We start from the raw sequence: 27,881 nt of genomic DNA, 5'->3' as shown, positions 1-27,881 counted from the left end.
GCCTTTAATTTCTAAAAAGGGTTGCTAAGAAGTAGTGTTTTTGCTTTTCATTCATTGCTCAACATGTTTTCCCAAAAAGTTAGGATTTAGAGAAGGCCACTGTAAGTCATAACAAGTCAATACTGAAAAGGTTGCTTATTTGCATTGTTGAGTGGTTAAACCGAGGAGAGGAGCGCCTTAGACATAAGGGTTCCGGTTAAGTAGCCTAGACATAGGACCTTAACCCGAGGTTGCGACTATTTCCATCCTAAAACTAAGATATCTCTCATAATAGACATATTAGGAAATGTCTTAGGACTTTGAACTTGCTTAGACATGAGTCAAGTGAAAAGCGTAGTCGTTGGTTCCTAAAGTAAAATGCATATCGTCCTTAACGTATCCTTGATTCTTTGTTTGCTAACTTGAAGTAATTTGGGCTAGGTTTACCATTATAAGACCAATTCCCAAATCCAAAACCATTATTTGTGACCACTTCCCATTTTACAAGAATCACTCATTTCAACGTTCACTATTCTTTAAAACTTTAGAGTTTGGAAATTATTTAGAAGTCCTTGAGGATCGATACTTGGATACTCCATCCATTTTATATTACTCTGACAGGTGTGCGCTTGCATCTATAGAATTGTTACCACGCCTAGTGCGTGCGTTCAGCATAACCACCAGTCAAGTTTTTGCAACGTTGCCGGGGACTTTAGTTTTAAAATTATTTTCAAATTCTTTTAGTTTTTATTTTTGTGAATCGTTGTTGGGTGTAATTTCCATCCACCGTTTTTGTTCTATATTTTTTGTCGTTTATCTCACAAGGGTAAGTTAAAGTGCATGAGCACAAGATCTTTTCTTCTACCCCTTGACCCTGAGATTGAGCGGACCCTTCGAAAAACTCGAAAGGAGCAAAGACTTCGAAAACAACTAGAAAAGCAAAAAGAGAGAGAAGGTGAAATCAGTCCTGAAAGTGAGGTAGAGAGTACGAACACATCAATGGCAGATATTCCACCTCGTGATCCGGTTGATCCACCTGCTGTTAACGGTAATATGAGGGATCACGCAAGAAATGATGAATTCAACCATATCCAGATGGCGGACAATAGAGACGTGGCAATGCGAGAATATGCCGCCACGACTTTTCAGAACTTTGATTCATGGATAGTCAACCCTATTCCAGCCCACGCAAACTTTGAGCTTAAACCAATGATGTTCCAAATCTTGCAGACAATTGGACATTTTGGAGGGCAGGAACATGAGGATCCACATGATCATCTAAAATCATTCATTCAAATTGCAAATGCATTTCGATTACCGGGTATAACAGACAATGCTCTTAGACTAACACTTTTTCCATTTTCTTTGAAGGACCAAACTAGAGCATGGCTCAATGCATTTCCACTGGGATCCATCACCACATAGGGGTCGTTAGTGGAGAAGTTCTTAACAAAATTCTTCCCACCTACTCGCCACGCTGATATCAGAGAGGAGATCATCTCCTTTAGACAGTATGATCGTGAACCTGTTCACGAGGCGTGGGAAAGATTTAAAGAACTCATCAGGAAATGTCCAAACCATGGCTTGCCGGCATGCATCCAGATAGAACATTTCTTTAGAGGTTTAGATCATCCTACTAAGATGATGCTAAACAATGCTGTCAACGGAGCCTTTACAAAGAAGACATTCAACGAGATAGTCGACATCCTAAATGACTTAGCTTCACACAACGAACTATGGTGTTCGCAAAGATCTAGGGAAGCACCAAAGAAGCAAGATCCAGCTGGAGTTTTGGCTCTAGACATTGCGACCTCGATGCAAAAAGAGATGGTTACAATTAACCAGAGGCTGAAAAAGATGGCGTTGGGTATAAAAAATCCATTAGCCACGCCGATACAACCTGTGCAGTCGGATTATTGCACTCCTGCCCCTGTTTGCCAAGTCAACGATCTCATTTGTTCATTTTGCAGTGAAAACCATATTTATGATAATTGTCCACATAACCCTGCTTCCGTTTTTTATGTAGGACATGGGAACAATAGGAACATTAACCCATATTCGAACACCTACAACCCAGGTTGGACGCACCACCCTAATTTCTCATGAGGAGGTCAAGGAGGTTCGAGCGGTTTTAATCAAGGGCAGAGCCAGCAGAACAAGCAGCCCTATGTTCCACCTACACAGCAATACATCCCGCCACCGCAACAGCAGTACAATCAGAGAACACAGACTCCACCAGTTCAAAATAACAACTCAAATCTTGAGAATATGATGAAGGAGTACATGGCCCGAACCGACGCAGTGATACAATCCCAAGCGGCATCAATGAGGAATTTCGAGACCCAATTGGGACAGCTCGCCAATGAATTGAAGAATAGACCACAAGGTTCTTTTTCAGGCCATACTGAATTACCAAAACGAGAAGGGAAAGAACAGTGCAAAGCTGTCACCCTTAGGAGCGGACTGGCATATGATGGACCAACAATGCCAACTACAGATGTACAGATTCCGTCCACTGAACCAACTGTAAAGATACCAGAGAATCCAACAACACCAGAAAAATAAAATATTTGAAAAGGTAATGAGGACACCCGAGTGTTCCTCCACAAGTACAACCTTCTTTTACCCCTACTCCCCCGTTTCCACAAAGATTAGTTAAGAAAAATAATAATTCCCAGTTTAGAAAATTTTTAGATATTTTAAAACAATTGCATATAAATATACCGTTAGTAGATGCTCTAGAACAAATGCCAAATTATGCTAAGTTTTTGAAAGATATAGTTTCTAGGAAGAAAAAGATAGAAGAGCATGAACCGGTACCCATGACAAAATGTAGTAGTGAAGCCGTAGGCAGCCCGCTACCCATGAAATGTAACGATCCTGGCAGTTTTACCATTCCATGTTCCATGTGACTAATCTTGTTTAAAAAATACAAAAGGAAGAATGCAAGTCGTTACTTCCGTCCATAGTGGAACCACCCACGTTGGAGCAGAAGCCATTGTCGTCGCATTTGAAATATGCGTATCTAGGGGATAACGACACTTTACCAATTATTATAGCTTCCAATTTATCACCTACTAATGAATATTCTTTATTGCAGATTTTGGAGAAGCACAAAAAGGCCATTGGATGGACGATAGCAGATATCCGAGGGATAAGCCCGGCCTTTTGCATGCACAAAATCTTATTGGAAGAAGATGCTAAGAACTCTATTGAGAGTCAAAGGTGGTTGAACTCGAAGATGAAAGAGGTTGTAAGGAAAGAAATTCTTAAATGGCTTGACGCCGGTGTTATATACCCAATATCCGACAGTAGCTGGGTAAGCCCAGTACAGTGTGTACTAAAGAAAGGGGGTATAACTGTGGTGGCCAACGAGGAGAATGAGCTCATCTCAACCCGAACTGTGAGTGGGTGGAGAGTTTGCATTGACTATCGCAAACTCAACAAGGTAACAAAGAAAGACCATTTTCCTCTACCGTTTATTGACCAGATGCTCGACCGTCTGGCAGGTAAGGATTTCTATTTTTTGTTAGATGGATATTCGGGTTATAATCAAATTACTATTGCTCGAGAAGACCAGGAGAAGACAACATTTACGTGTCCGTATGGTACGTTCGCTTTCAGGCGAATGCCCTTTGGATTATGCAATGCACCCGCGACTTTTCAGAGGTGTATGATGGCCATCTTCTATGACATGGTAGAAAATATTCTAGAAGTTTTTATGGATGACTTTTCTGTTTTTGGAAATTCTTTTGACGCATGTTTAGTTAATTTGGAGAGAGTATTGGAGAGATGTGAACAAACAAACCTAGTCCTGAATTGGGAGAAGTGTCATTTCATGGTACAAGAGGGTATTGTTTTGGGTCACAAAATTTCCAAGCAAGGAATAGAGGTAGACCACGCTAAGATAGTAAAAACTAAGGATAGAGACACCAGAGAGACATACACGAGAAAAGAGAGAAGAAATAAATTCTCAAATTGATTGATCAAAGATGAGGAGTAGAGACACTATTTATAGGTTACAAGAGGAAACAAAATCTAGGAATAACCTCCTAACTTTCCTAACAAAAAAGGAGATTTATTTGCTAAATTTAAACACAAAATCTAAACAACTTTAAAACAACTTCTAACTAAGTCCACATAATCTTAACTTCTAACTAATTCAACACTCCCCCTTAAGCTGGACTATACAGATTGAACAGTTTCAGCTTGATCAACAACCATTCAAATATGGGTCTCAAGAGTCCTTTTGTTAGGATATCTGCAACTTAATCTGATGATGGAACATACATCAGATTTATAAGTTTCTCTTCAATCTTCTCCTTGATAAAATGCCTGTCAACCTCAACATGTTTAGTACGATCATGATACACTGGATTGTGTGCAATAGCAATTGCAGCCTTGTTGTCACAATAGACTTCCATTGAACTATCAAACCTGATCTTGAGTTCTTGGAGGAGGAGTTTCAGCCACATTATCTCACAAATACCATGAGATAATACCCTGAATTCAGCCTCAGCACTACTTCTTGCAACAACTGATCGTTTCTTACTCCTCCATGTAACAAGATTACCCCATACGAAGGTACAATATCCTGTCGTAGATCTCCTATCTTGAATAGAACCTGCCCAATCAGCATCTGTAAACACCTTAATCTTTCTGTCATCATCCTTTCCGAAAAATAATCCAAGCCCTGGAGTTCCTTTAAGATATCTAAGAATATGATACACGGCTTCCATGTGTTCTTCAGTAGGAGCATGCATGTATTGACTTACAACACTTACTGCAAATGCAATATCCGGCCTAGTGTGGGATAAATAGATTAATCTTCCAACAAGACGCTGATATCTCCCTTTATCAACGGGTACCCCATCTAGGCTCTCTCCCAACTTATGATTGGGACTTATTGGAGTATCAGATGGTTTACATCCAAGCATTCCGGTTTCCTTCAAGAGGTCTAATACATATTTTCTTTGACACACAGATATACCAGTTCTGCTCCGTGCAACTTCCATCCCTAGAAAATACCGAAGTGTTCCCAGGTCCTTTATTTCAAACTCCTTTCCAAGTGCCTGTTTTAGTCTCTCTATTTCTTCATGATAGTCACCTGTGACAATAATATCATCGACATAAACAATGAGGATGGTGATCTTACCTTGAGAGTGCCTGTAGAACATTGTATGGTCAGTTTGAGCTTGGGTATATCCTTGTTTACAAACAGCCTTTGAAAATTGCCTGAACCATGCACGTGGGGATTGTTTTAAACCATAGAGAGATTTCTTCAGCTTACACACCTTTCCATCATACTTATCAATGTCAAATCCAGGAAGAAGGTCCATGTACACCTCTTCTTCCAAATCTCCATTGAGGAATGCATTCTTGACATCCAGTTGTTGTAGTTTCCAATCCAGATTTGCAGCAAGAGACAAGAGGACACGGATTGTGTTTAATTTTGAAACGGGTGCAAATGTCTCCTGATAGTCTACCCCAAAAGTCTGAGAGTATCCTTTGGCCACCAATCTTGCTTTATACCTTTCAATGGACCCATCAGCCTTATATTTGACAGTAAAGATCCATCGGCATCCTACCGTTGGTTTATCTTGAGGACGATCAACTACTGTCCACGTATCATTAAGCTTCAAAGCCTTCATTTCATCATCTACCGCATTTTTCCACTGTGGATTGCTCATAGCCTCTTGAATGGATTTTGGTACCTCATTGGCTTCCAGATTGAGAGCCAAGGTCTGAACTGCTGAAGATAAATGACTATAACCAATACATCGAGCAATTGGATGTTGAGTACACGATCTCACACCCTTCCTAAGTGCAATAGGAAGATCAAGATCATTAGTATTGTCTTGAGGCACAAGGGTAGATTGTTCAGTACCTAAGGACGAGATGGATTCATGACTTTGCTGTTGAGGCTGTGGTGGCTCCACTCCTCTTTGAACCGTTTGTCGCCGAGAATAAACAAGAGTCTCAGGTTGCTTGTCACTTCGATTTGGGTTGACTTGATCATCTTCATTATTACAGGAAATAATAGGAACTGACTCTTCTATCTGAGTAATTGGGACGATCGGGATAGGTATTTTGGCTGAGGTGACTCGGTATTTAGACCATCAATCTCAGGTATTTTTGACTGAGGGGACTCAATTCTGGTATTTAGATCGTCAATCTCCCAAAAATTTCCATCAAGACTACTTTTAATAGGCTCAGTCTTCCCCTGAGGGGAATTTAGGGAGAAAAAAGATTGAGACTCAAAAAATGTGACATCCATGGTAGTGTAAAATTTATTGGTGAATGGACAATAGCATTTATAGCCTTTTTGAGTAGGAGAGTAACCAAGGAAGACACACTTTCTGGCTTTTGGCTCCAATTTGTGACGTTCATGATCATAAACATGAGTGAATGCAGTACATCCAAATATTTTGAGGGGAATTGTGAGGATAGATCGAATTTGCGGATAGATAGTGAGTAAGATTTCTAGTGGAGTGTTAAATTTCAGAACACGAGAGGGCATCCGATTAATGAGATAACAAGCAGTAAGGACAGCATCACCCCAAAAACAGTTAGGAACAGAATTGGTGAACATGAGAGCACGAGCAGTTTCTAAAAGATGCCTATTTTTCCTTTCAGCTATACCATTTTGTTGGGGGGTAATGACACAGGAACTTTGGTAAGTGATTCCATTTTGAGACAGAAAAGTTCCCAATATTTGATTAAAATATTTTGTCCCCTTATCTGTGCGAAGAATTTTTATTCTCGTATTAAATTGATTATGAATGAGAGAATGAAACTGTTGAAAGATTGATGCAGTTTCTGATTTTTCTTTAAGTAAATAGACCCAACAAACCCTAGTGTGGTCATCAGTGAAGGTAAGGAACCAACGTTTACCGGACATAGTTTTAATGCGAGACGGCCCCCATAAATCACTATGAATCATTGTGAATGGACTGGATGGTATATACTCAACAGAAGGATAAGATGTACGAGAGTGTTTTGCAAGTTGACACACTTCGCAAGTAAAAAGGTCATCTTTATGAAAAAGTGAAGGGTACAAATGTTTAAGATACTGAAAAATCGGGTGCCCTAAACGGCGATGTAAAAGTAGAATTTGTTGTTCCCTAGAATTCGACTCACTACCAACCTGGAAAACTTGTTTATTTCTTAGACTTGGTCCTCTGAAGTAGTAGAGCCCTTCAAAGCCATCAGCATTTCCAATCATCGTTCCCGTTATCAAGTCCTGAAACAAACACTTAGAGTCAGTGAACAGGGCTTGACACTTTAAATCATGAGTCAACTTCTGAACAGAAATTAGATTGCAACATAATTTAGGCACATGGAGCACTGAGTGCAATGTAATGTTTGGGCTAAGAACAACAGAACCAAAGCCCTTAATAATGGCCGATGACCTATCTGCAAGCTTGACATGTGTCTGAATCGGGTTTGGTGAGTACATGGTAAACATATCATGAAAAGCGGTCATATGATCAGTTGCACCCGAATCTAAGATCCACTGATCGGAATGCTGCTGACTTGTTAAAGCTGCACTAAAAATACCTCGTTGTGCCACAAAACTTGACGAAGGAGTAGACTCAACCGACGGTGTTAAGAGGCGATAGAGCTGTTCAAGTTGTGCCTTCGAAAATGGAGGGAGAGAGATGGCCAAATTTTGGGAGTTTGACACACTAGGGCCCACTTGATAGCCGGACGAGCTGGTTCGAGAAGATGGAGTATTTGTAGGTGGAGGTGGCCGATAATCCCCTGATAAATTCTTCCGTTGAGGACGACCATGGAGTTCCCAACACCGATCTTTTGTATGGTTTGTGCGCTTACAATGATCACACCATAGGTTGTTCCGACGAGTAGATCGGGATGAAGGTGGTGGTGCACCTCGTGCCGCCAGAGCTGATGATTCCAGTGAGAGGGACAGAGGTTTTGTGTGTGTATCACCCATCATCACACGTTTACGGCTTGACTCCCAGCGAACTTCTGCGAAGATTTCGTCAATGGCTGGGATTGGCTTTGTGGCAAGTAAGCGGCCACGCACATCATCTAATTCCAGACGAAGACATGCAAGAAAATCATAAATTCGTTCCTTCTCGACGTGTTTGCGGAAGCGTTCAGCATCCTTCGAGTTCTCCCATTCGAGATTGAGACATAAATCAAGTTCAGCCCACAACCTACGTAATGACCTGTAGTATTAGGTGACATCGGATTGACCTTGTCGTAAGGAACGTGCCTTATTGCGTAATTCAAACAATTGAGCCGAGTTATCAAAATCAAAAAAAGTCATAGTGAGCGCATTCCAAAGATCCTTTGCTGTTGAGTAGAAGATGAAGGATTATTTAATGTCCTCCTCCACCGAGTTAATAAGCCATGCCATGACCATTGAGTTTTGTGCATCCCACACGGAAAAAAATGGGTCAGCTTCATCTGGTTCTGCTATCGTGCCATTGATGTACCCGAGTCGACTGCGGCCACGAATAACTATGAGGGCCGATCGAGACCATTGCAGAAAATTTTTTCCGTTGAGTTTTGGAGAGGTAATTTGGAGCGAAGTGTTTTCAAAGATAGAGATGTGAGGTGTCGTGGATGTGCTTTTAGGGAGAGAAATTGAGGTCGTATTCGATCCGTCGGAACTCTCATCCTTGCGCACATCAGTCATCATGGCTATTTTAACCATTCTGGTGTCAATCTAAACCTAGCTCTGATACCATAAAAACTAAGGATAGAGACACCAGAGAGACATACACGAGAAAAGAGAGAAGAAATAAATTCTCAAATTGATTGATCAAAGATGAGGAATAGAGACACTATTTATAGGTTACAAGAGGAAACAAAATCTAGGAATAACCTTCTAACTTTCCTAACAAAAAAGGAGATTTATTTGCTAAATTTAAACACAAAATCTAAACAACTTTAAAACAACTTCTAACTAAGTCCACATAATCTTAACTTCTAACTAATTCAACAGATAGACATCATTTCAAAGCTACCTCCTCCCATAAATGTTAAAGGGATTAGAAGTTTTTTAGGGCATGGGGGATTTTACCGCCGCTTTATAAAAGACTTTGCTAAAATTTCTAAACCCTTGTGTCAATTGTTAGAACATGATAGACCATTTGTTTTTGATGATGACTGTTTAAAATCATTTGAAATGTTGAAAGTTGCTTTAAGTTCAACCCCTATAATTATCGAACATAATTGGGATTTACCTTTCGAGCTCATGTGTGATGCTAGTGATTATGCAATAGGAGCTATGTTAGGTCAACGTAAAAACAAGATCTTGCATCCTGTGTATTATGCTAGTAAGACTCTGACCGGTGCACAACTCAATTACAATACTACTGAAAAGAAACTGTTAGCAGTTGTGTTCGCCTTTGATAAGTTTAGGTCTTACTTGATAGGCACAAAAGTCATTGTTTTTACTGACCATTCTGCTTTAAAATATTTATTTGCTAAAAAAGATGCGAAACCACGTTTGATACGGTGGATTTTGTTACTTCAAGAGTTTGATATTGAAGTTAAGGACAGGAAGGGTACTGAAAACCAAGTTGCTGATCACCTGTCTAGATTGGAATCTCCGCTCTGTGATGATGGAACTGTTATACGTGAATAGTTTATTGACGAGCAACTCTTGCGAGTTGATTCAGTTTCGTGGTATGCCGATATAGCAAATTATTTGGTAAGTCGAATAGTTCCTTATGAGTTTAACAAGCAACAGTTAAAGAAATTTCTAAATGCAGTTCGATTTTATCGTTGGGATGAACCTTTTTTATATAAGCTAGGACCTGACAATATCTTACGCAGGTGTGTAGCAGAAGAAGAGCACGAGACGATATTAGACGCTTGTCATATGTCTCCATATGGAGGACATTTTGCAGGACACAAAACCGCAGCCAAGGTTTTGCAAAGTGGGTTCTTTTGGCCCACTCTGTTCAAAAATGCACATAAGTTTGCGCAGGTTTGTGACAAATGTCAACGGACAGGTAATATGTCTAAACGCCACGAAATGCCTCAAACCCCGATCTTGGAGATTGAAATATTTGATGTGTGGGGTATAGATTTTATGGGTCCATTTCCATCTTCTAATGGTAAGCTTTATATATTGTTAGCAGTAGATTATGTTTCGAAATGGATAGAAGCCATTGCAACTGCTACCAATGATTCTAAAGTTGTCATTCGTTTTTTGCAAAAGCACATTTTTACGCGTTATGGAACCCCACGTTGTCTGATAAGCGATGGGGGGGCTCATTTTGTGAATCGGTCTATGCTAAAGTTGCTGGCTAAATACAATGTGCGGCATAGGGTTGCAACAGCATATCATCCTCAGTCGAATGGGTTAGCCGAAATATCTAATAGGGAGATAAAAAACATTTTAGAAAAAACTGTAAATCTTAACCGTAGGGATTGGTCTTTGAAGCTTGATGATTCACTTTGGGCATATAGGACAGCATTTAAGACTCCCCTCGGCATGTCCCCCTATAGGCTAGTCTTTGGAAAAGCATGTCATTTGCCTCTTGAGCTAGAATATAAAGCATTTTGGGCTATTAAGAAATTAAATTTTGATTTGTCGGCTGCAGGTGAAGCGAGGATGTTACAATTGTTGGAATTAGAAGAACACAGGCAATTTTCTTATGAGAATGCTAAGCTGTTTAAGGAAAAAACTAAACAGTGGCATGATAGGCGTCTTCGACCGAACAATCTTCAAGAAGGTGATCTGGTTCTGTTATTCAATTCTAGGTTGAAACTTTTTCCTGGGAAACTTAAGTCTAGATGGTCCGGTCCCTTTAAAATTTTTAAAGTCTACCCATATGGGGCAGTGGATCTAGTTGACTCTAAGGGAAGTATTTTTAAAGTAAATGGGCAGAGACTTAAGCCGTATTTTGGAGAACCAGTGGATAGAGGAAAAACCTCTATTCAACTTTCAGGTCAATAAATGTTTGCGAAAAATGTTTTTCCTTATCCGTTTTGAAAGAACAAAAGTAAAAGAATGAAGTTTTTGTATCTTGCATTCTTTTTGTTTAATTATAAAAAAAAATTTCTTATTAAGAGAATGTTTTTGAAAACGTTGAAAAAAAAGAAAGAAAAAAAAAACGTTGAAAAAAATTACGCAGGCGCCTGGCGCCTGCTCTGTTTTTTCCAGTATTTCGAATTTCTTTTTCCTTCATGATTTGGGTTTCAATTTCGAATTTTATGGGTTTTATTTTGGGTCAAACATTAATCCTTTGTGATTTAAGTTTCAAATCTCTCCTTAAACTCAAAAATACTTCAAATCTTGTTTACCTACTCCTATTTGGAATTCAAACTTATTTTTTCCTGTTAGGTTTAGGAAACCTAGTTGAACTTAAATCACAATCCCTTTCCATTTAGGATTTAGTTTGGGGAAAGCTTTAAATAGACCCATTGCCTAAGCCTTGCACCTCCACCAAAACTCACACAACTCTCTTCCTCCCCTTTGTTTTTCAAAAAACCCACTCCCTTCTCCACCATTGTTCTCGATTTCGGCCACAACCAAGAAGAAGCAGAAAATTCCAGCCTTTATTTCTTTCTATGGCTTCTTCTTCTCAACACATTTCACTCCCTACTTCTCCTTCCCAAGCTCCTACACAACCTCCTATAATGGCTCCACATGGTTATGTAAATTTTCAGCAACTACCCACCCTTAGTATACCTCAAAACAATGAGTTTAGGGCTGAAAATCCTCAACAACTTCCTCCAATGATCAATCCGGGTATGTACCAACCGTTTATGTTTAACCCGGTTCCTTCCTATCATTTTCCCTTGTCTCAAATGCAAATTCCAGCTAGTGTTCATCCTTATGGAATGCCCAACTCATCTACTCTATTTCCTAGTCTTCCACCTTATTATGAAATGGGTCATTGGGTACCTCCACACAATTATGGGATGATTTCACCTAGGTTTCCCCCACCACCTCAACTTCCATTCCTAGAAAGAGGACCTCAAGCACCCCAATTGAACCCTAACATATTGAGTACCTTCAACATGGGACACCTAAAACCCTTAGAGCCTCCTAGGATGCCAATCCCAACCAATATGCCAATGGATACAGGAGATGAGCATGGAGGAGAGCAAGAGAAGAGCCATAGCCATAGGCTAGAGCCCGGGGTCTCGATAGGACAAAAGAGGAAGGGCAAGAAGGTGATGTCGGACCCAGAAATTGAGGAAAATGGGAGTAGTAGGCGTCTGACGTCTAAGGATTCATCTATGGAGAACAGGGATGAGGAGCAGTTTTATTCATCTCCATTGATTATTACACCAGGAGATGGTAATGATGATTTTCTACTGGTTTCACGAGGCAATTGTTCAAATATGCCGGAAACGGAGGATACCGAGAACGAAGTGGTGAGAACAGATACTCAGGAACCTTCCCCATTGGATACACCTACAGAAGGAGCATTTTGTAGTCACCAAGAGTTGCCTACTGGGGCAACTGGATCTACTCCGTTGGCAACGGATGAGTATGTCACACCGATGGCCACTCTACCAGGGGTAAGCGATGCTCACACTATTCCTTCTAATGCAGTTAACCTGCTTGGGTGTGATACAGGTAGATCCAAGGTTGGGGAGAATAATACTCAAGAACCTACCAGCAAAGAAGATCCTGAGGACACGCAGACGATAAGGGAAATGTTCCAATACAAGAGGTGGGAGAAAAAGAGTTCAAAACGTCGTGCAGTTCAGACTAAGAAGCCGACAGTGCCCATAAATGAACCTAAAACGAGAGCTACGAAAGCTAAAGCATCTGAAGCTAAGAAGAAGGTAGTGGCACCTGGGCCAGTTGATACCATCGAACTAGACTTATCTGAGGGAGAGGAGGTCGAGACGTAATGGAACGCGGCAAATTTAGCCACTCGCACTTCATTAATGAAATCCCGTAAGATTATGACAGAATTGGGATTCGATCTCACTCTAGGAGATGTGCCTGATGATTGGAGGGAGACCGCTAGAGATAAAGAATGGAGACCACTCATTCAGCCCATACAATGTGAGGTTTGGAGTTAGTTAGAGAGTTCTATGCTGTTGTCCATCCCCAGTCACATATAGCCATAGTGCGTGGGAAGGAAATAAGGTTTGATGCCACTTAGATCAACTACACCTTCAACATTAAGAATATCAGAGATGCTGTGGGCAATAAGATGTTAGTGACTCCGACTCTAGAACAGCTTGATGAGGCTCTAGAATGTGTTGGGAAGCCCTCTGCCACTTGGGATTTGACTACTCATGGCAAGGTACGACTAAAACCCGAGGATGTTTCCCTAACTGCTGCAGGATGGTTATACATAGTCAAAAACAGAATTCTGCCAACGGAGCATGATGAACATGTCACTCAGGATAGGGCTCTGCTGGTTTATGTCATGCTAAAGGGCATAGATGTGAATTATGGAGAATTGATCAATACCAGTATCCATGAGTGTGCCCACCGGACACGTGGTAAGCTTTATCACCCACGCTTGGTCACTTCTTTATGCTTGCGACAAGGTGTACAGCTCCTTGAGGATCAAATTAAGAGAGATGCCCCAATTGTGGAAGAGAAGAATATTCGGAGAATTATCGCCCATGCGCTACAAATAAGGGAAGGTACCGGGACGTCTCCTACATCGGAGATCCGTCGTCTCCGGGAGGAGAACCAATAGCTGCGAGATCAGGTTCGAGAAGTCGTGCAACATATCTATAACTTGAGACAATTTATGATTGAAAGTCTCGGTTGAAATAGGGAGTGTGCAGATTCCTTAGGGGTATTTGAAAACGTTTTCTATTTTTGAAAGGAAAAAGGATTTTGAAAGAGAAAGTTTTTATCATTTCAAACTTGGTTTATAGTGACTAAGCTTACAAAGGCAATAGAATGGTATTTGCTTGAGGACAAGCAAAAAGTTAAGTTTGGGGGTGTGATTACGCTTGTTTACAAGCGTAAAAAGAAGGTTTTAGATGCTGTTTTTACTATGTTTTAGCTTTGCTTCGGACTTTTCTCGGTCATTTGAGTTCCAATTCATGAAAAATTCATATATGATGGTTTGTGGTTGGCTTATATTATATTTATGACATTTTAGGACCATTTGGGAGTGGAAATTAATCAAAAGAAGCAAAAAGACGGAAAAAATACCTCAGGAGGCGCCAGACGCCTAGGCTGCTGCAGAAAACGTGGTTTTCTTCCAACTTTGCCCTTAATGAAACGCGTCTTCCAGTGCGTTTTGGTGGTTCCAACCGATGCATACGTGTAGAAGAAGTGTTCCACTATCAGTTTGAGCACGATTTAGTCAGTCAAAGGAGTTGGAAATGGGTGATTCACCATCGTTTTAGGACCTACCTAACCAATTCTGCACAGCTATAAATTCCAGCAGCTTCTCCACCAAAGGCATCAAGCCTTGCTTCCTTCTCTGGATCATTTTTAGTGTTTCTTTGTTGCTTTCTAAGTACTTTTGAGTTGCTTTCATTAGTTGCTTTTGGTTTTTAAATCCCGAGCACTTTACATTCCTTTATTGAGCTTTGTTTTGTTCCTGTTTGTACTTAGTTATTTTCTACTTATTCAAATATATAAAAATCCAGCACTTTGCTTATCTTCCCTTTGCCTTTACTTTATTTTTAGTTAAGAGAGTTGTGTTTTTGGAGGAAAGAGCACGTGACACTCTCCCTTGCTTGAAAGAGAAGGGCGAAGCTCTCAATCCCGATAAAAACTCTCCGTTAGTTAACTTTTGTTTTTCACACATGCATTCCACATTCAACCATTTTACTTGCTGTATTTTCTTCAATATGTCTTTCTAAATTCCCGTCTCTAGCCCGGTTATGGATAGTTAGCCTTTTATGTCTAAAAAGGGTTGCTAAGAGTAGTGTTTTTACTTTCCATTCATTGCTCAACATGTTTTCCCAAAAAGTTAGGATTTAGAGAAGGCCACTGTAAGTCTTAACAAGTCAATACTGAAAAGGTTGCTTATTTGCATTGTTGAGTGGTTAAACCGAGGAGAGGAGCGCCTTAGACATAAGGGTTCCGCTTAAGTAGCCTAGACATAGGACCTTAACCCGAGGTTGCGACTATTTCCATCCTAAAACTAAGATATATCTCATAATAGACATATTAGGGAATGTCTTAGGACTTTGAACTTGCTTAGACATAAGTAAAGTGAGAAGCGTAGTCGTTAGTTTCTAAAGTAAAATGCATATTATCCTTAGCATGTCCTTGATTCTTTGTTGGCTAACTTGAAGTAAATCGGGCTAGGTTTTATTATTATAAGTCCAAATCCCAAATCCAAAACCATTATTTGTGACCACTTCCCATTTTACAAGAATCACTCATTTCAACATTCACTATTCTTTAAAACTTCAGAGTTTGGAAATTATTTAGAAGTCCTTGAGGATCGATACTTGGATACTCCATCCATTTTATATTACTCTGACAGGTGTGCGCTTGCATCTATATAATTGTTACCACGCTTAGTGCGTGCGTTCAGCATAAACACCCAGTCAAGTACCTGTCCGCCCTACGGTGGCTGTTGCTCTAAATCACTGAAGCGTCGTTGCAAAACAATTTTGTTAGGGTGCTTAATTAGTTTTGCTAAAATTTTGATTGGGTATAAAAGGTTAATGCATGAAACTAATACAGATTTGTTTTTACTTTCAGCATGTCTACTTCCATTATTGCACTCTTAGCCGCGCAAAGACTTAATGGCAAAAATTACAAACAATGGAAGTCAAACCTAAACACTATTCTCGTGATAGATGAGCTTATGTTCGTCTTGCAAGAGGATTGTCCTCAAGCTCCTGCGCCTAACGCCAATGTGGCGGTGCGCAACGCCTATGACAGGTGGATCAAGGCCAATGACAAGGCCAAGGTCTACATCTTGGCGAGCATATCTGATGTGCTTGCCAAGAAGCACGAGGACACGGTCACCACTAAGGAGATCATGGACTCGCTGCAGAGCATGTTTGGACAACCGTCCTCACAGGCTCGACATGAAGCCCTTAAGTTCATTTACAACTCCCGCATGAAGGAGGGCTTCTCAGTGCGAGAACACGTTCTCAACCTAATGGTCCACTTCAACGTGGCTGAGTCGAACAGGGCCGTCATAGACGAGCAGAGTCAGGTCAGCTTTAATCTGGAATCTCTTCCGAAGAGTTTCCTTCCATTCCGCAGCAATGCGGTTATGAATAAGTTGGAGTACACTCTTAACACGCTCCTAAACGAGCTGCAAACCTACCAGTCTCTTATGAAATGTAAGGGACAAGAAGGGGAGGCAAATGTTGCCACCTCAAAGAGGTTCAACAAAGGATCGTCCTCTGGAACGAGGTCTGCGCCCAAGAAGAAGGCTGCTGGTAAAGGGTCTAAACCTAACTCAACTGCTGCTGCCCAGAAAGGAAAGGTCAAGGTTGCAGAGAAAGGAAAGTGTTTCCACTGCAATATGGACGGGCATTGGAAGCGCAACTGCCCAAAGTACTTGGCCGAAAAGATGAAAGCCAACGAAGGTAAATATGATTTACTTGTATTGGAAACATGTTTAGTGGAGAATGATGACTCCGCCTGGATACTGGATTCAGGCGCCACTAATCACGTTTGTTCTTCATTTCAGGGAATTAGTTCCTGGAGGCAGCTTGACGCGGGAGAGATGACTCTCAAGGTCGGAACGGGAGAGGTCGTCTCAGCTGTGGCGGTAGGGGAGCTCAAGTTGTTTACAAATAAGAATATGTATATATTATTAGATAATGTGTACGTTGTTCCTAAAATTAAAAGGAACTTAATTTCAATTTCTTGTTTGTTGGAACATATGTATTCAATTTCTTTTCATATGAATGAAGCGTTCATTTCGAGAAAAGGTGTTAATATTTGTTCTGCTTTGCTTGAAAACAACTTGTATGTGCTAAGACCAACCATAACGAAAGCAGTTTTAAATACCAAGTTGTTTAAAAATGCTAGAACTCAAAATAAAAGGCAAAAAGTTTCTCAAAAGGAAGATACCTATCTTTGGCACTTAAGATTAGGTCACATTAATCTCAATAGGATAGGGAGGTTGGTTAAGAATGGCATTTTAAGTAAGTTAGAAGACGATTCTTTACCACCATGTGAGTCTTGTTTTGAAGGCAAGATTACTAAAAGACCTTTTACTGGAAAATGTTATAGAGCCAAAGAGCCCTTAGAGCTTATACATGATTACTCTTGTTTACATGCGTAAAAAGAAGGTTTTAGATGCTGTTTTTACTATGTTTTAGCTTTGTTTCGGACTTTTCTCGGTCATTTGAGTTCCAATTCATGAAAAATTCATATATGATGGTTTGTGGTTGGCTTATATTATATTTATGACATTTTAGGACCATTTGGGAGTGGAAATTAATCAAAAGAAGCAAAAAGACGGAAAATACCTCAAGAGGCGCCAGATGCCTAGGCTGCTGCAAAAACGTGGTTTTCTTCCAACTTTGCCCTTAATGAAACGCGTCTTCCAGTGCGTTTTGGTTGTTTCAACCGATGCATACGTGTAGAAGAAGTGTTCCACTATCAGTTTGAGCACGATTTAGTAAGTCAAAGGAGTTGGAAATGGGTGATTCACCATCGTTTTAGGACCTACTTAACCAATTCTGCACAGCTATAAATTCTAGCAGCTTCTCCACCAAAGACATCAAGCCTTGCTTCCTTCTCTTGATCATTTTTAGTGTTTCTTTGTTGCTTTATAAGTACTTATGAGTTGCTTTCATTAGTTGCTTTTGGTTTTTAAATCCCAAGCACTTTACATTCCTTTTTTGAGCTTTGTTTTGTTCCCATTTGTACTTAGTTATTTTCTACTTATTCAAATATATAAAAATCCAGCACTTTGCTTATCTTCCCTTTGCCTTTTCTTTATTTTTAGTTAAGAGAGTTGTGTTTTTGGAGGAAAGAGCGCGTGACACTCCCCCTTTCTTGAAAGAGAAGGGCGAAGCTCTCAATCCCGAGAAAAACTCTCCGTTAGTTAACTTTTGTTTTCACACATGCATTCCAATTTCAACCAGTTTACTTGCTGTATTTTCTTCAATATGTCTTTCTAAATTCCCGTCTCTAGCCCGGTTATGGATAGTTAGCCTTTAATTTCTAAAAAGGGTTGCTAAGAAGTAGTGTTTTTGCTTTTCATTCATTGCTCAACATGTTTTCCCAAAAAGTTAGGATTTAGAGAAGGCCACTGTAAGTCATAACAAGTCAATACTGAAAAGGTTGCTTATTTGCATTGTTGAGTGGTTAAACCGAGGAGAGGAGCGCCTTAGACATAAGGGTTCCGGTTAAGTAGCCTAGACATAGGACCTTAACCCGAGGTTGCGACTATTTCCATCCTAAAACTAAGATATCTCTCATAATAGACATATTAGGAAATGTCTTAGGACTTTGAACTTGCTTAGACATGAGTCAAGTGAAAAGCGTAGTCGTTGGTTCCTAAAGTAAAATGCATATCGTCCTTAACGTATCCTTGATTCTTTGTTTGCTAACTTGAAGTAATTTGGGCTAGGTTTTACCATTATAAGACCAATTCCCAAATCCAAAACCATTATTTGTGACCACTTCCCATTTTACAAGAATCACTCATTTCAACGTTCACTATTCTTTAAAACTTTAGAGTTTGGAAATTATTTAGAAGTCCTTGAGGATCGATACTTGGATACTCCATCCATTTTATATTACTCTGACAGGTGTGCGCTTGCATCTATAGAATTGTTACCACGCCTAGTGCGTGCGTTCAGCATAACCACCAGTCAAGTTTTTTGCAACGTTGCCGGGGACTTTAGTTTTAAAATTATTTTCAAATTCTTTTAGTTTTTATTTTTGTGAATCGTTGTTGGGTGTAATTTCCATCCACCGTTTTTGTTCTATATTTTTTGTCGTTTATCTCACAAGGGTAAGTTAAAGTGCATGAGCACAAGATCTTTTCTTCTACCCCTTGACCCTGAGATTGAGCGGACCCTTCGAAAAACTCGAAAGGAGCAAAGACTTCGAAAACAACTAGAAAAGCAAAAAGAGAGAGAAGGTGAAATCAGTCCTGAAAGTGAGGTAGAGAGTACGAACACATCAATGGCAGATATTCCACCTCGTGATCCGGTTGATCCACCTGCTGTTAACGGTAATATGAGGGATCACGCAAGAAATGATGAATTCAACCATATCCAGATGGCGGACAATAGAGACGTGGCAATGCGAGAATATGCCGCCACGACTTTTCAGAACTTTGATTCATGGATAGTCAACCCTATTCCAGCCCACGCAAACTTTGAGCTTAAACCAATGATGTTCCAAATCTTGCAGACAATTGGACATTTTGGAGGGCAGGAACATGAGGATCCACATGATCATCTAAAATCATTCATTCAAATTGCAAATGCATTTCGATTACCGGGTATAACAGACAATGCTCTTAGACTAACACTTTTTCCATTTTCTTTGAAGGACCAAACTAGAGCATGGCTCAATGCATTTCCACTGGGATCCATCACCACATAGGGGTCGTTAGTGGAGAAGTTCTTAACAAAATTCTTCCCACCTACTCGCCACGCTGATATCAGAGAGGAGATCATCTCCTTTAGACAGTATGATCGTGAACCTGTTCACGAGGCGTGGGAAAGATTTAAAGAACTCATCAGGAAATGTCCAAACCATGGCTTGCCGGCATGCATCCAGATAGAACATTTCTTTAGAGGTTTAGATCATCCTACTAAGATGATGCTAAACAATGCTGTCAACGGAGCCTTTACAAAGAAGACATTCAACGAGATAGTCGACATCCTAAATGACTTAGCTTCACACAACGAACTATGGTGTTCGCAAAGATCTAGGGAAGCACCAAAGAAGCAAGATCCAGCTGGAGTTTTGGCTCTAGACATTGCGACCTCGATGCAAAAAGAGATGGTTACAATTAACCAGAGGCTGAAAAAGATGGCGTTGGGTATAAAAAATCCATTAGCCACGCCGATACAACCTGTGCAGTCGGATTATTGCACTCCTGCCCCTGTTTGCCAAGTCAACGATCTCATTTGTTCATTTTGCAGTGAAAACCATATTTATGATAATTGTCCACATAACCCTGCTTCCGTTTTTTATGTAGGACATGGGAACAATAGGAACATTAACCCATATTCGAACACCTACAACCCAGGTTGGACGCACCACCCTAATTTCTCATGAGGAGGTCAAGGAGGTTCGAGCGGTTTTAATCAAGGGCAGAGCCAGCAGAACAAGCAGCCCTATGTTCCACCTACACAGCAATACATCCCGCCACCGCAACAGCAGTACAATCAGAGAACACAGACTCCACCAGTTCAAAATAACAACTCAAATCTTGAGAATATGATGAAGGAGTACATGGCCCGAACCGACGCAGTGATACAATCCCAAGCGGCATCAATGAGGAATTTCGAGACCCAATTGGGACAGCTCGCCAATGAATTGAAGAATAGACCACAAGGTTCTTTTTCAGGCCATACTGAATTACCAAAACGAGAAGGGAAAGAACAGTGCAAAGCTGTCACCCTTAGGAGCGGACTGGCATATGATGGACCAACAATGCCAACTACAGATGTACAGATTCCGTCCACTGAACCAACTGTAAAGATACCAGAGAATCCAACAACACCAGAAAAATAAAATATTTGAAAAGGTAATGAGGACACCCCGAGTGTTCCTCCACAAGTACAACCTTCTTTTACCCCTACTCCCCCGTTTCCACAAAGATTAGTTAAGAAAAATAATAATTCCCAGTTTAGAAAATTTTTAGATATTTTAAAACAATTGCATATAAATATACCGTTAGTAGATGCTCTAGAACAAATGCCAAATTATGCTAAGTTTTTGAAAGATATAGTTTCTAGGAAGAAAAAGATAGAAGAGCATGAACCGGTACCCATGACAAAATGTAGTAGTGAAGCCGTAGGCAGCCCGCTACCCATGAAATGTAACGATCCTGGCAGTTTTACCATTCCATGTTCCATGTGACTAATCTTGTTTAAAAAATACAAAAGGAAGAATGCAAGTCGTTACTTCCGTCCATAGTGGAACCACCCACGTTGGAGCAGAAGCCATTGTCGTCGCATTTGAAATATGCGTATCTAGGGGATAACGACACTTTACCAATTATTATAGCTTCCAATTTATCACCTACTAATGAATATTCTTTATTGCAGATTTTGGAGAAGCACAAAAAGGCCATTGGATGGACGATAGCAGATATCCGAGGGATAAGCCCGGCCTTTTGCATGCACAAAATCTTATTGGAAGAAGATGCTAAGAACTCTATTGAGAGTCAAAGGTGGTTGAACTCGAAGATGAAAGAGGTTGTAAGGAAAGAAATTCTTAAATGGCTTGACGCCGGTGTTATATACCCAATATCCGACAGTAGCTGGGTAAGCCCAGTACAGTGTGTACTAAAGAAAGGGGGTATAACTGTGGTGGCCAACGAGGAGAATGAGCTCATCTCAACCCGAACTGTGAGTGGGTGGAGAGTTTGCATTGACTATCGCAAACTCAACAAGGTAACAAAGAAAGACCATTTTCCTCTACCGTTTATTGACCAGATGCTCGACCGTCTGGCAGGTAAGGATTTCTATTTTTTGTTAGATGGATATTCGGGTTATAATCAAATTACTATTGCTCGAGAAGACCAGGAGAAGACAACATTTACGTGTCCGTATGGTACGTTCGCTTTCAGGCGAATGCCCTTTGGATTATGCAATGCACCCGCGACTTTTCAGAGGTGTATGATGGCCATCTTCTATGACATGGTAGAAAATATTCTAGAAGTTTTTATGGATGACTTTTCTGTTTTTGGAAATTCTTTTGACGCATGTTTAGTTAATTTGGAGAGAGTATTGGAGAGATGTGAACAAACAAACCTAGTCCTGAATTGGGAGAAGTGTCATTTCATGGTACAAGAGGGTATTGTTTTGGGTCACAAAATTTCCAAGCAAGGAATAGAGGTAGACCACGCTAAGATAGTAAAAACTAAGGATAGAGACACCAGAGAGACATACACGAGAAAAGAGAGAAGAAATAAATTCTCAAATTGATTGATCAAAGATGAGGAGTAGAGACACTATTTATAGGTTACAAGAGGAAACAAAATCTAGGAATAACCTCCTAACTTTCCTAACAAAAAAGGAGATTTATTTGCTAAATTTAAACACAAAATCTAAACAACTTTAAAACAACTTCTAACTAAGTCCACATAATCTTAACTTCTAACTAATTCAACACTCCCCCTTAAGCTGGACTATACAGATTGAACAGTTTCAGCTTGATCAACAACCATTCAAATATGGGTCTCAAGAGTCCTTTTGTTAGGATATCTGCAACTTAATCTGATGATGGAACATACATCAGATTTATAAGTTTCTCTTCAATCTTCTCCTTGATAAAATGCCTGTCAACCTCAACATGTTTAGTACGATCATGATACACTGGATTGTGTGCAATAGCAATTGCAGCCTTGTTGTCACAATAGACTTCCATTGAACTATCAAACCTGATCTTGAGTTCTTGGAGGAGGAGTTTCAGCCACATTATCTCACAAATACCATGAGATAATACCCTGAATTCAGCCTCAGCACTACTTCTTGCAACAACTGATCGTTTCTTACTCCTCCATGTAACAAGATTACCCCATACGAAGGTACAATATCCTGTCGTAGATCTCCTATCTTGAATAGAACCTGCCCAATCAGCATCTGTAAACACCTTAATCTTTCTGTCATCATCCTTTCCGAAAAATAATCCAAGCCCTGGAGTTCCTTTAAGATATCTAAGAATATGATACACGGCTTCCATGTGTTCTTCAGTAGGAGCATGCATGTATTGACTTACAACACTTACTGCAAATGCAATATCCGGCCTAGTGTGGGATAAATAGATTAATCTTCCAACAAGACGCTGATATCTCCCTTTATCAACGGGTACCCCATCTAGGCTCTCTCCCAACTTATGATTGGGACTTATTGGAGTATCAGATGGTTTACATCCAAGCATTCCGGTTTCCTTCAAGAGGTCTAATACATATTTTCTTTGACACACAGATATACCAGTTCTGCTCCGTGCAACTTCCATCCCTAGAAAATACCGAAGTGTTCCCAGGTCCTTTATTTCAAACTCCTTTCCAAGTGCCTGTTTTAGTCTCTCTATTTCTTCATGATAGTCACCTGTGACAATAATATCATCGACATAAACAATGAGGATGGTGATCTTACCTTGAGAGTGCCTGTAGAACATTGTATGGTCAGTTTGAGCTTGGGTATATCCTTGTTTACAAACAGCCTTTGAAAATTGCCTGAACCATGCACGTGGGGATTGTTTTAAACCATAGAGAGATTTCTTCAGCTTACACACCTTTCCATCATACTTATCAATGTCAAATCCAGGAAGAAGGTCCATGTACACCTCTTCTTCCAAATCTCCATTGAGGAATGCATTCTTGACATCCAGTTGTTGTAGTTTCCAATCCAGATTTGCAGCAAGAGACAAGAGGACACGGATTGTGTTTAATTTTGAAACGGGTGCAAATGTCTCCTGATAGTCTACCCCAAAAGTCTGAGAGTATCCTTTGGCCACCAATCTTGCTTTATACCTTTCAATGGACCCATCAGCCTTATATTTGACAGTAAAGATCCATCGGCATCCTACCGTTGGTTTATCTTGAGGACGATCAACTACTGTCCACGTATCATTAAGCTTCAAAGCCTTCATTTCATCATCTACCGCATTTTTCCACTGTGGATTGCTCATAGCCTCTTGAATGGATTTTGGTACCTCATTGGCTTCCAGATTGAGAGCCAAGGTCTGAACTGCTGAAGATAAATGACTATAACCAATACATCGAGCAATTGGATGTTGAGTACACGATCTCACACCCTTCCTAAGTGCAATAGGAAGATCAAGATCATTAGTATTGTCTTGAGGCACAAGGGTAGATTGTTCAGTACCTAAGGACGAGATGGATTCATGACTTTGCTGTTGAGGCTGTGGTGGCTCCACTCCTCTTTGAACCGTTTGTCGCCGAGAATAAACAAGAGTCTCAGGTTGCTTGTCACTTCGATTTGGGTTGACTTGATCATCTTCATTATTACAGGAAATAATAGGAACTGACTCTTCTATCTGAGTAATTGGGACGATCGGGATAGGTATTTTGGCTGAGGTGACTCGGTATTTAGACCATCAATCTCAGGTATTTTTGACTGAGGGGACTCAATTCTGGTATTTAGATCGTCAATCTCCCAAAAATTTCCATCAAGACTACTTTTAATAGGCTCAGTCTTCCCCTGAGGGGAATTTAGGGAGAAAAAAGATTGAGACTCAAAAAATGTGACATCCATGGTAGTGTAAAATTTATTGGTGAATGGACAATAGCATTTATAGCCTTTTTGAGTAGGAGAGTAACCAAGGAAGACACACTTTCTGGCTTTTGGCTCCAATTTGTGACGTTCATGATCATAAACATGAGTGAATGCAGTACATCCAAATATTTTGAGGGGAATTGTGAGGATAGATCGAATTTGCGGATAGATAGTGAGTAAGATTTCTAGTGGAGTGTTAAATTTCAGAACACGAGAGGGCATCCGATTAATGAGATAACAAGCAGTAAGGACAGCATCACCCCAAAAACAGTTAGGAACAGAATTGGTGAACATGAGAGCACGAGCAGTTTCTAAAAGATGCCTATTTTTCCTTTCAGCTATACCATTTTGTTGGGGGGTAATGACACAGGAACTTTGGTAAGTGATTCCATTTTGAGACAGAAAAGTTCCCAATATTTGATTAAAATATTTTGTCCCCTTATCTGTGCGAAGAATTTTTATTCTCGTATTAAATTGATTATGAATGAGAGAATGAAACTGTTGAAAGATTGATGCAGTTTCTGATTTTTCTTTAAGTAAATAGACCCAACAAACCCTAGTGTGGTCATCAGTGAAGGTAAGGAACCAACGTTTACCGGACATAGTTTTAATGCGAGACGGCCCCCATAAATCACTATGAATCATTGTGAATGGACTGGATGGTATATACTCAACAGAAGGATAAGATGTACGAGAGTGTTTTGCAAGTTGACACACTTCGCAAGTAAAAAGGTCATCTTTATGAAAAAGTGAAGGGTACAAATGTTTAAGATACTGAAAAATCGGGTGCCCTAAACGGCGATGTAAAAGTAGAATTTGTTGTTCCCTAGAATTCGACTCACTACCAACCTGGAAAACTTGTTTATTTCTTAGACTTGGTCCTCTGAAGTAGTAGAGCCCTTCAAAGCCATCAGCATTTCCAATCATCGTTCCCGTTATCAAGTCCTGAAACAAACACTTAGAGTCAGTGAACAGGGCTTGACACTTTAAATCATGAGTCAACTTCTGAACAGAAATTAGATTGCAACATAATTTAGGCACATGGAGCACTGAGTGCAATGTAATGTTTGGGCTAAGAACAACAGAACCAAAGCCCTTAATAATGGCCGATGACCTATCTGCAAGCTTGACATGTGTCTGAATCGGGTTTGGTGAGTACATGGTAAACATATCATGAAAAGCGGTCATATGATCAGTTGCACCCGAATCTAAGATCCACTGATCGGAATGCTGCTGACTTGTTAAAGCTGCACTAAAAATACCTCGTTGTGCCACAAAACTTGACGAAGGAGTAGACTCAACCGACGGTGTTAAGAGGCGATAGAGCTGTTCAAGTTGTGCCTTCGAAAATGGAGGGAGAGAGATGGCCAAATTTTGGGAGTTTGACACACTAGGGCCCACTTGATAGCCGGACGAGCTGGTTCGAGAAGATGGAGTATTTGTAGGTGGAGGTGGCCGATAATCCCCTGATAAATTCTTCCGTTGAGGACGACCATGGAGTTCCCAACACCGATCTTTTGTATGGTTTGTGCGCTTACAATGATCACACCATAGGTTGTTCCGACGAGTAGATCGGGATGAAGGTGGTGGTGCACCTCGTGCCGCCAGAGCTGATGATTCCAGTGAGAGGGACAGAGGTTTTGTGTGTGTATCACCCATCATCACACGTTTACGGCTTGACTCCCAGCGAACTTCTGCGAAGATTTCGTCAATGGCTGGGATTGGCTTTGTGGCAAGTAAGCGGCCACGCACATCATCTAATTCCAGACGAAGACATGCAAGAAAATCATAAATTCGTTCCTTCTCGACGTGTTTGCGGAAGCGTTCAGCATCCTTCGAGTTCTCCCATTCGAGATTGAGACATAAATCAAGTTCAGCCCACAACCTACGTAATGACCTGTAGTATTAGGTGACATCGGATTGACCTTGTCGTAAGGAACGTGCCTTATTGCGTAATTCAAACAATTGAGCCGAGTTATCAAAATCAAAAAAAGTCATAGTGAGCGCATTCCAAAGATCCTTTGCTGTTGAGTAGAAGATGAAGGATTCTTTAATGTCCTCCTCCACCGAGTTAATAAGCCATGCCATGACCATTGAGTTTTGTGCATCCCACACGGAAAAAAATGGGTCAGCTTCATCTGGTTCTGCTATCGTGCCATTGATGTACCCGAGTCGACTGCGGCCACGAATAACTATGAGGGCCGATCGAGACCATTGCAGAAAATTTTTTCCGTTGAGTTTTGGAGAGGTAATTTGGAGCGAAGTGTTTTCAAAGATAGAGATGTGAGGTGTCGTGGATGTGCTTTTAGGGAGAGAAATTGAGGTCGTATTCGATCCGTCGGAACTCTCATCCTTGCGCACATCAGTCATCATGGCTATTTTAACCATTCTGGTGTCAATCTAAACCTAGCTCTGATACCATAAAAACTAAGGATAGAGACACCAGAGAGACATACACGAGAAAAGAGAGAAGAAATAAATTCTCAAATTGATTGATCAAAGATGAGGAATAGAGACACTATTTATAGGTTACAAGAGGAAACAAAATCTAGGAATAACCTTCTAACTTTCCTAACAAAAAAGGAGATTTATTTGCTAAATTTAAACACAAAATCTAAACAACTTTAAAACAACTTCTAACTAAGTCCACATAATCTTAACTTCTAACTAATTCAACAGATAGACATCATTTCAAAGCTACCTCCTCCCATAAATGTTAAAGGGATTAGAAGTTTTTTAGGGCATGGGGGATTTTACCGCCGCTTTATAAAAGACTTTGCTAAAATTTCTAAACCCTTGTGTCAATTGTTAGAACATGATAGACCATTTGTTTTTGATGATGACTGTTTAAAATCATTTGAAATGTTGAAAGTTGCTTTAAGTTCAACCCCTATAATTATCGAACATAATTGGGATTTACCTTTCGAGCTCATGTGTGATGCTAGTGATTATGCAATAGGAGCTATGTTAGGTCAACGTAAAAACAAGATCTTGCATCCTGTGTATTATGCTAGTAAGACTCTGACCGGTGCACAACTCAATTACAATACTACTGAAAAGAAACTGTTAGCAGTTGTGTTCGCCTTTGATAAGTTTAGGTCTTACTTGATAGGCACAAAAGTCATTGTTTTTACTGACCATTCTGCTTTAAAATATTTATTTGCTAAAAAAGATGCGAAACCACGTTTGATACGGTGGATTTTGTTACTTCAAGAGTTTGATATTGAAGTTAAGGACAGGAAGGGTACTGAAAACCAAGTTGCTGATCACCTGTCTAGATTGGAATCTCCGCTCTGTGATGATGGAACTGTTATACGTGAATAGTTTATTGACGAGCAACTCTTGCGAGTTGATTCAGTTTCGTGGTATGCCGATATAGCAAATTATTTGGTAAGTCGAATAGTTCCTTATGAGTTTAACAAGCAACAGTTAAAGAAATTTCTAAATGCAGTTCGATTTTATCGTTGGGATGAACCTTTTTTATATAAGCTAGGACCTGACAATATCTTACGCAGGTGTGTAGCAGAAGAAGAGCACGAGACGATATTAGACGCTTGTCA

The 27,881-nt window shown here is 40.2% G+C and overlaps 1 protein-coding gene, 2 non-coding genes and 1 pseudogene across 3 annotated transcripts; all 4 read right to left on the bottom strand.

Annotated features, from left to right (window-relative positions):
• Nucleotides 1–1,458: 1,458 nt before the first annotated feature.
• Nucleotides 1,459–1,565, bottom strand: LOC148207955 (small nucleolar RNA R71). Its single transcript, XR_015787557.1, has one exon. It is a non-coding gene; the product is annotated as a small nucleolar RNA R71 (small nucleolar RNA).
• A 2,682-nt stretch (nucleotides 1,566–4,247) lies between these two features.
• Nucleotides 4,248–4,966, bottom strand: LOC148207954 (secreted RxLR effector protein 161 pseudogene; annotated as a pseudogene).
• A 14,535-nt stretch (nucleotides 4,967–19,501) lies between these two features.
• Nucleotides 19,502–19,608, bottom strand: LOC148207953 (small nucleolar RNA R71). The gene has a single exon (XR_015787556.1). It is a non-coding gene; the product is annotated as a small nucleolar RNA R71 (small nucleolar RNA).
• A 3,501-nt stretch (nucleotides 19,609–23,109) lies between these two features.
• On the bottom strand, nucleotides 23,110–26,691 carry LOC148207952 (uncharacterized). The gene is made up of 5 exons (XM_088118178.1): nucleotides 26,285–26,691; nucleotides 25,171–26,218; nucleotides 24,141–24,246; nucleotides 23,318–24,042; nucleotides 23,110–23,130 (listed from the first exon to the last, which is right to left on the bottom strand). The coding sequence occupies exons 1-5, from the start codon at nucleotides 26,689–26,691 to the stop codon at nucleotides 23,110–23,112; spliced, it is 2,307 nt and encodes a 768-aa protein (XP_087974304.1).
• Between the last annotated feature and the right edge of the window lie 1,190 nt (nucleotides 26,692–27,881).

This window comes from Momordica charantia, unplaced genomic scaffold (genome assembly GCF_013281855.1).
Source record: "Momordica charantia cultivar OHB3-1 unplaced genomic scaffold, Mcharantia_2.0 BLBB01000015.1, whole genome shotgun sequence".
Classification (NCBI taxonomy): domain Eukaryota; kingdom Viridiplantae; phylum Streptophyta; class Magnoliopsida; order Cucurbitales; family Cucurbitaceae; genus Momordica; species Momordica charantia.
The sequence above is the reverse complement of the archived record's forward strand: the minus strand, read 5'-3'. Positions and strand labels throughout refer to the sequence as shown.

Excerpts from the sequence above, each read along its gene's own strand:
- LOC148207952 (XM_088118178.1), bottom strand. The coding sequence starts at position 26,691 with ATGACTGATGTGCGCAAGGATGAGAGTTCCGACGGATCGAATACGACC. Across the intron at positions 26,219-26,284 it reads TTTGATAACTCGGCTCAATT|GTCATTACGTAGGTTGTGGG; the intron begins GTTTGAATTACG and ends CTAATACTACAG. Across the intron at positions 24,247-25,170 it reads GAAATAAACAAGTTTTCCAG|GGGAAGACTGAGCCTATTAA; the intron begins GTTGGTAGTGAG and ends AATTCCCCTCAG.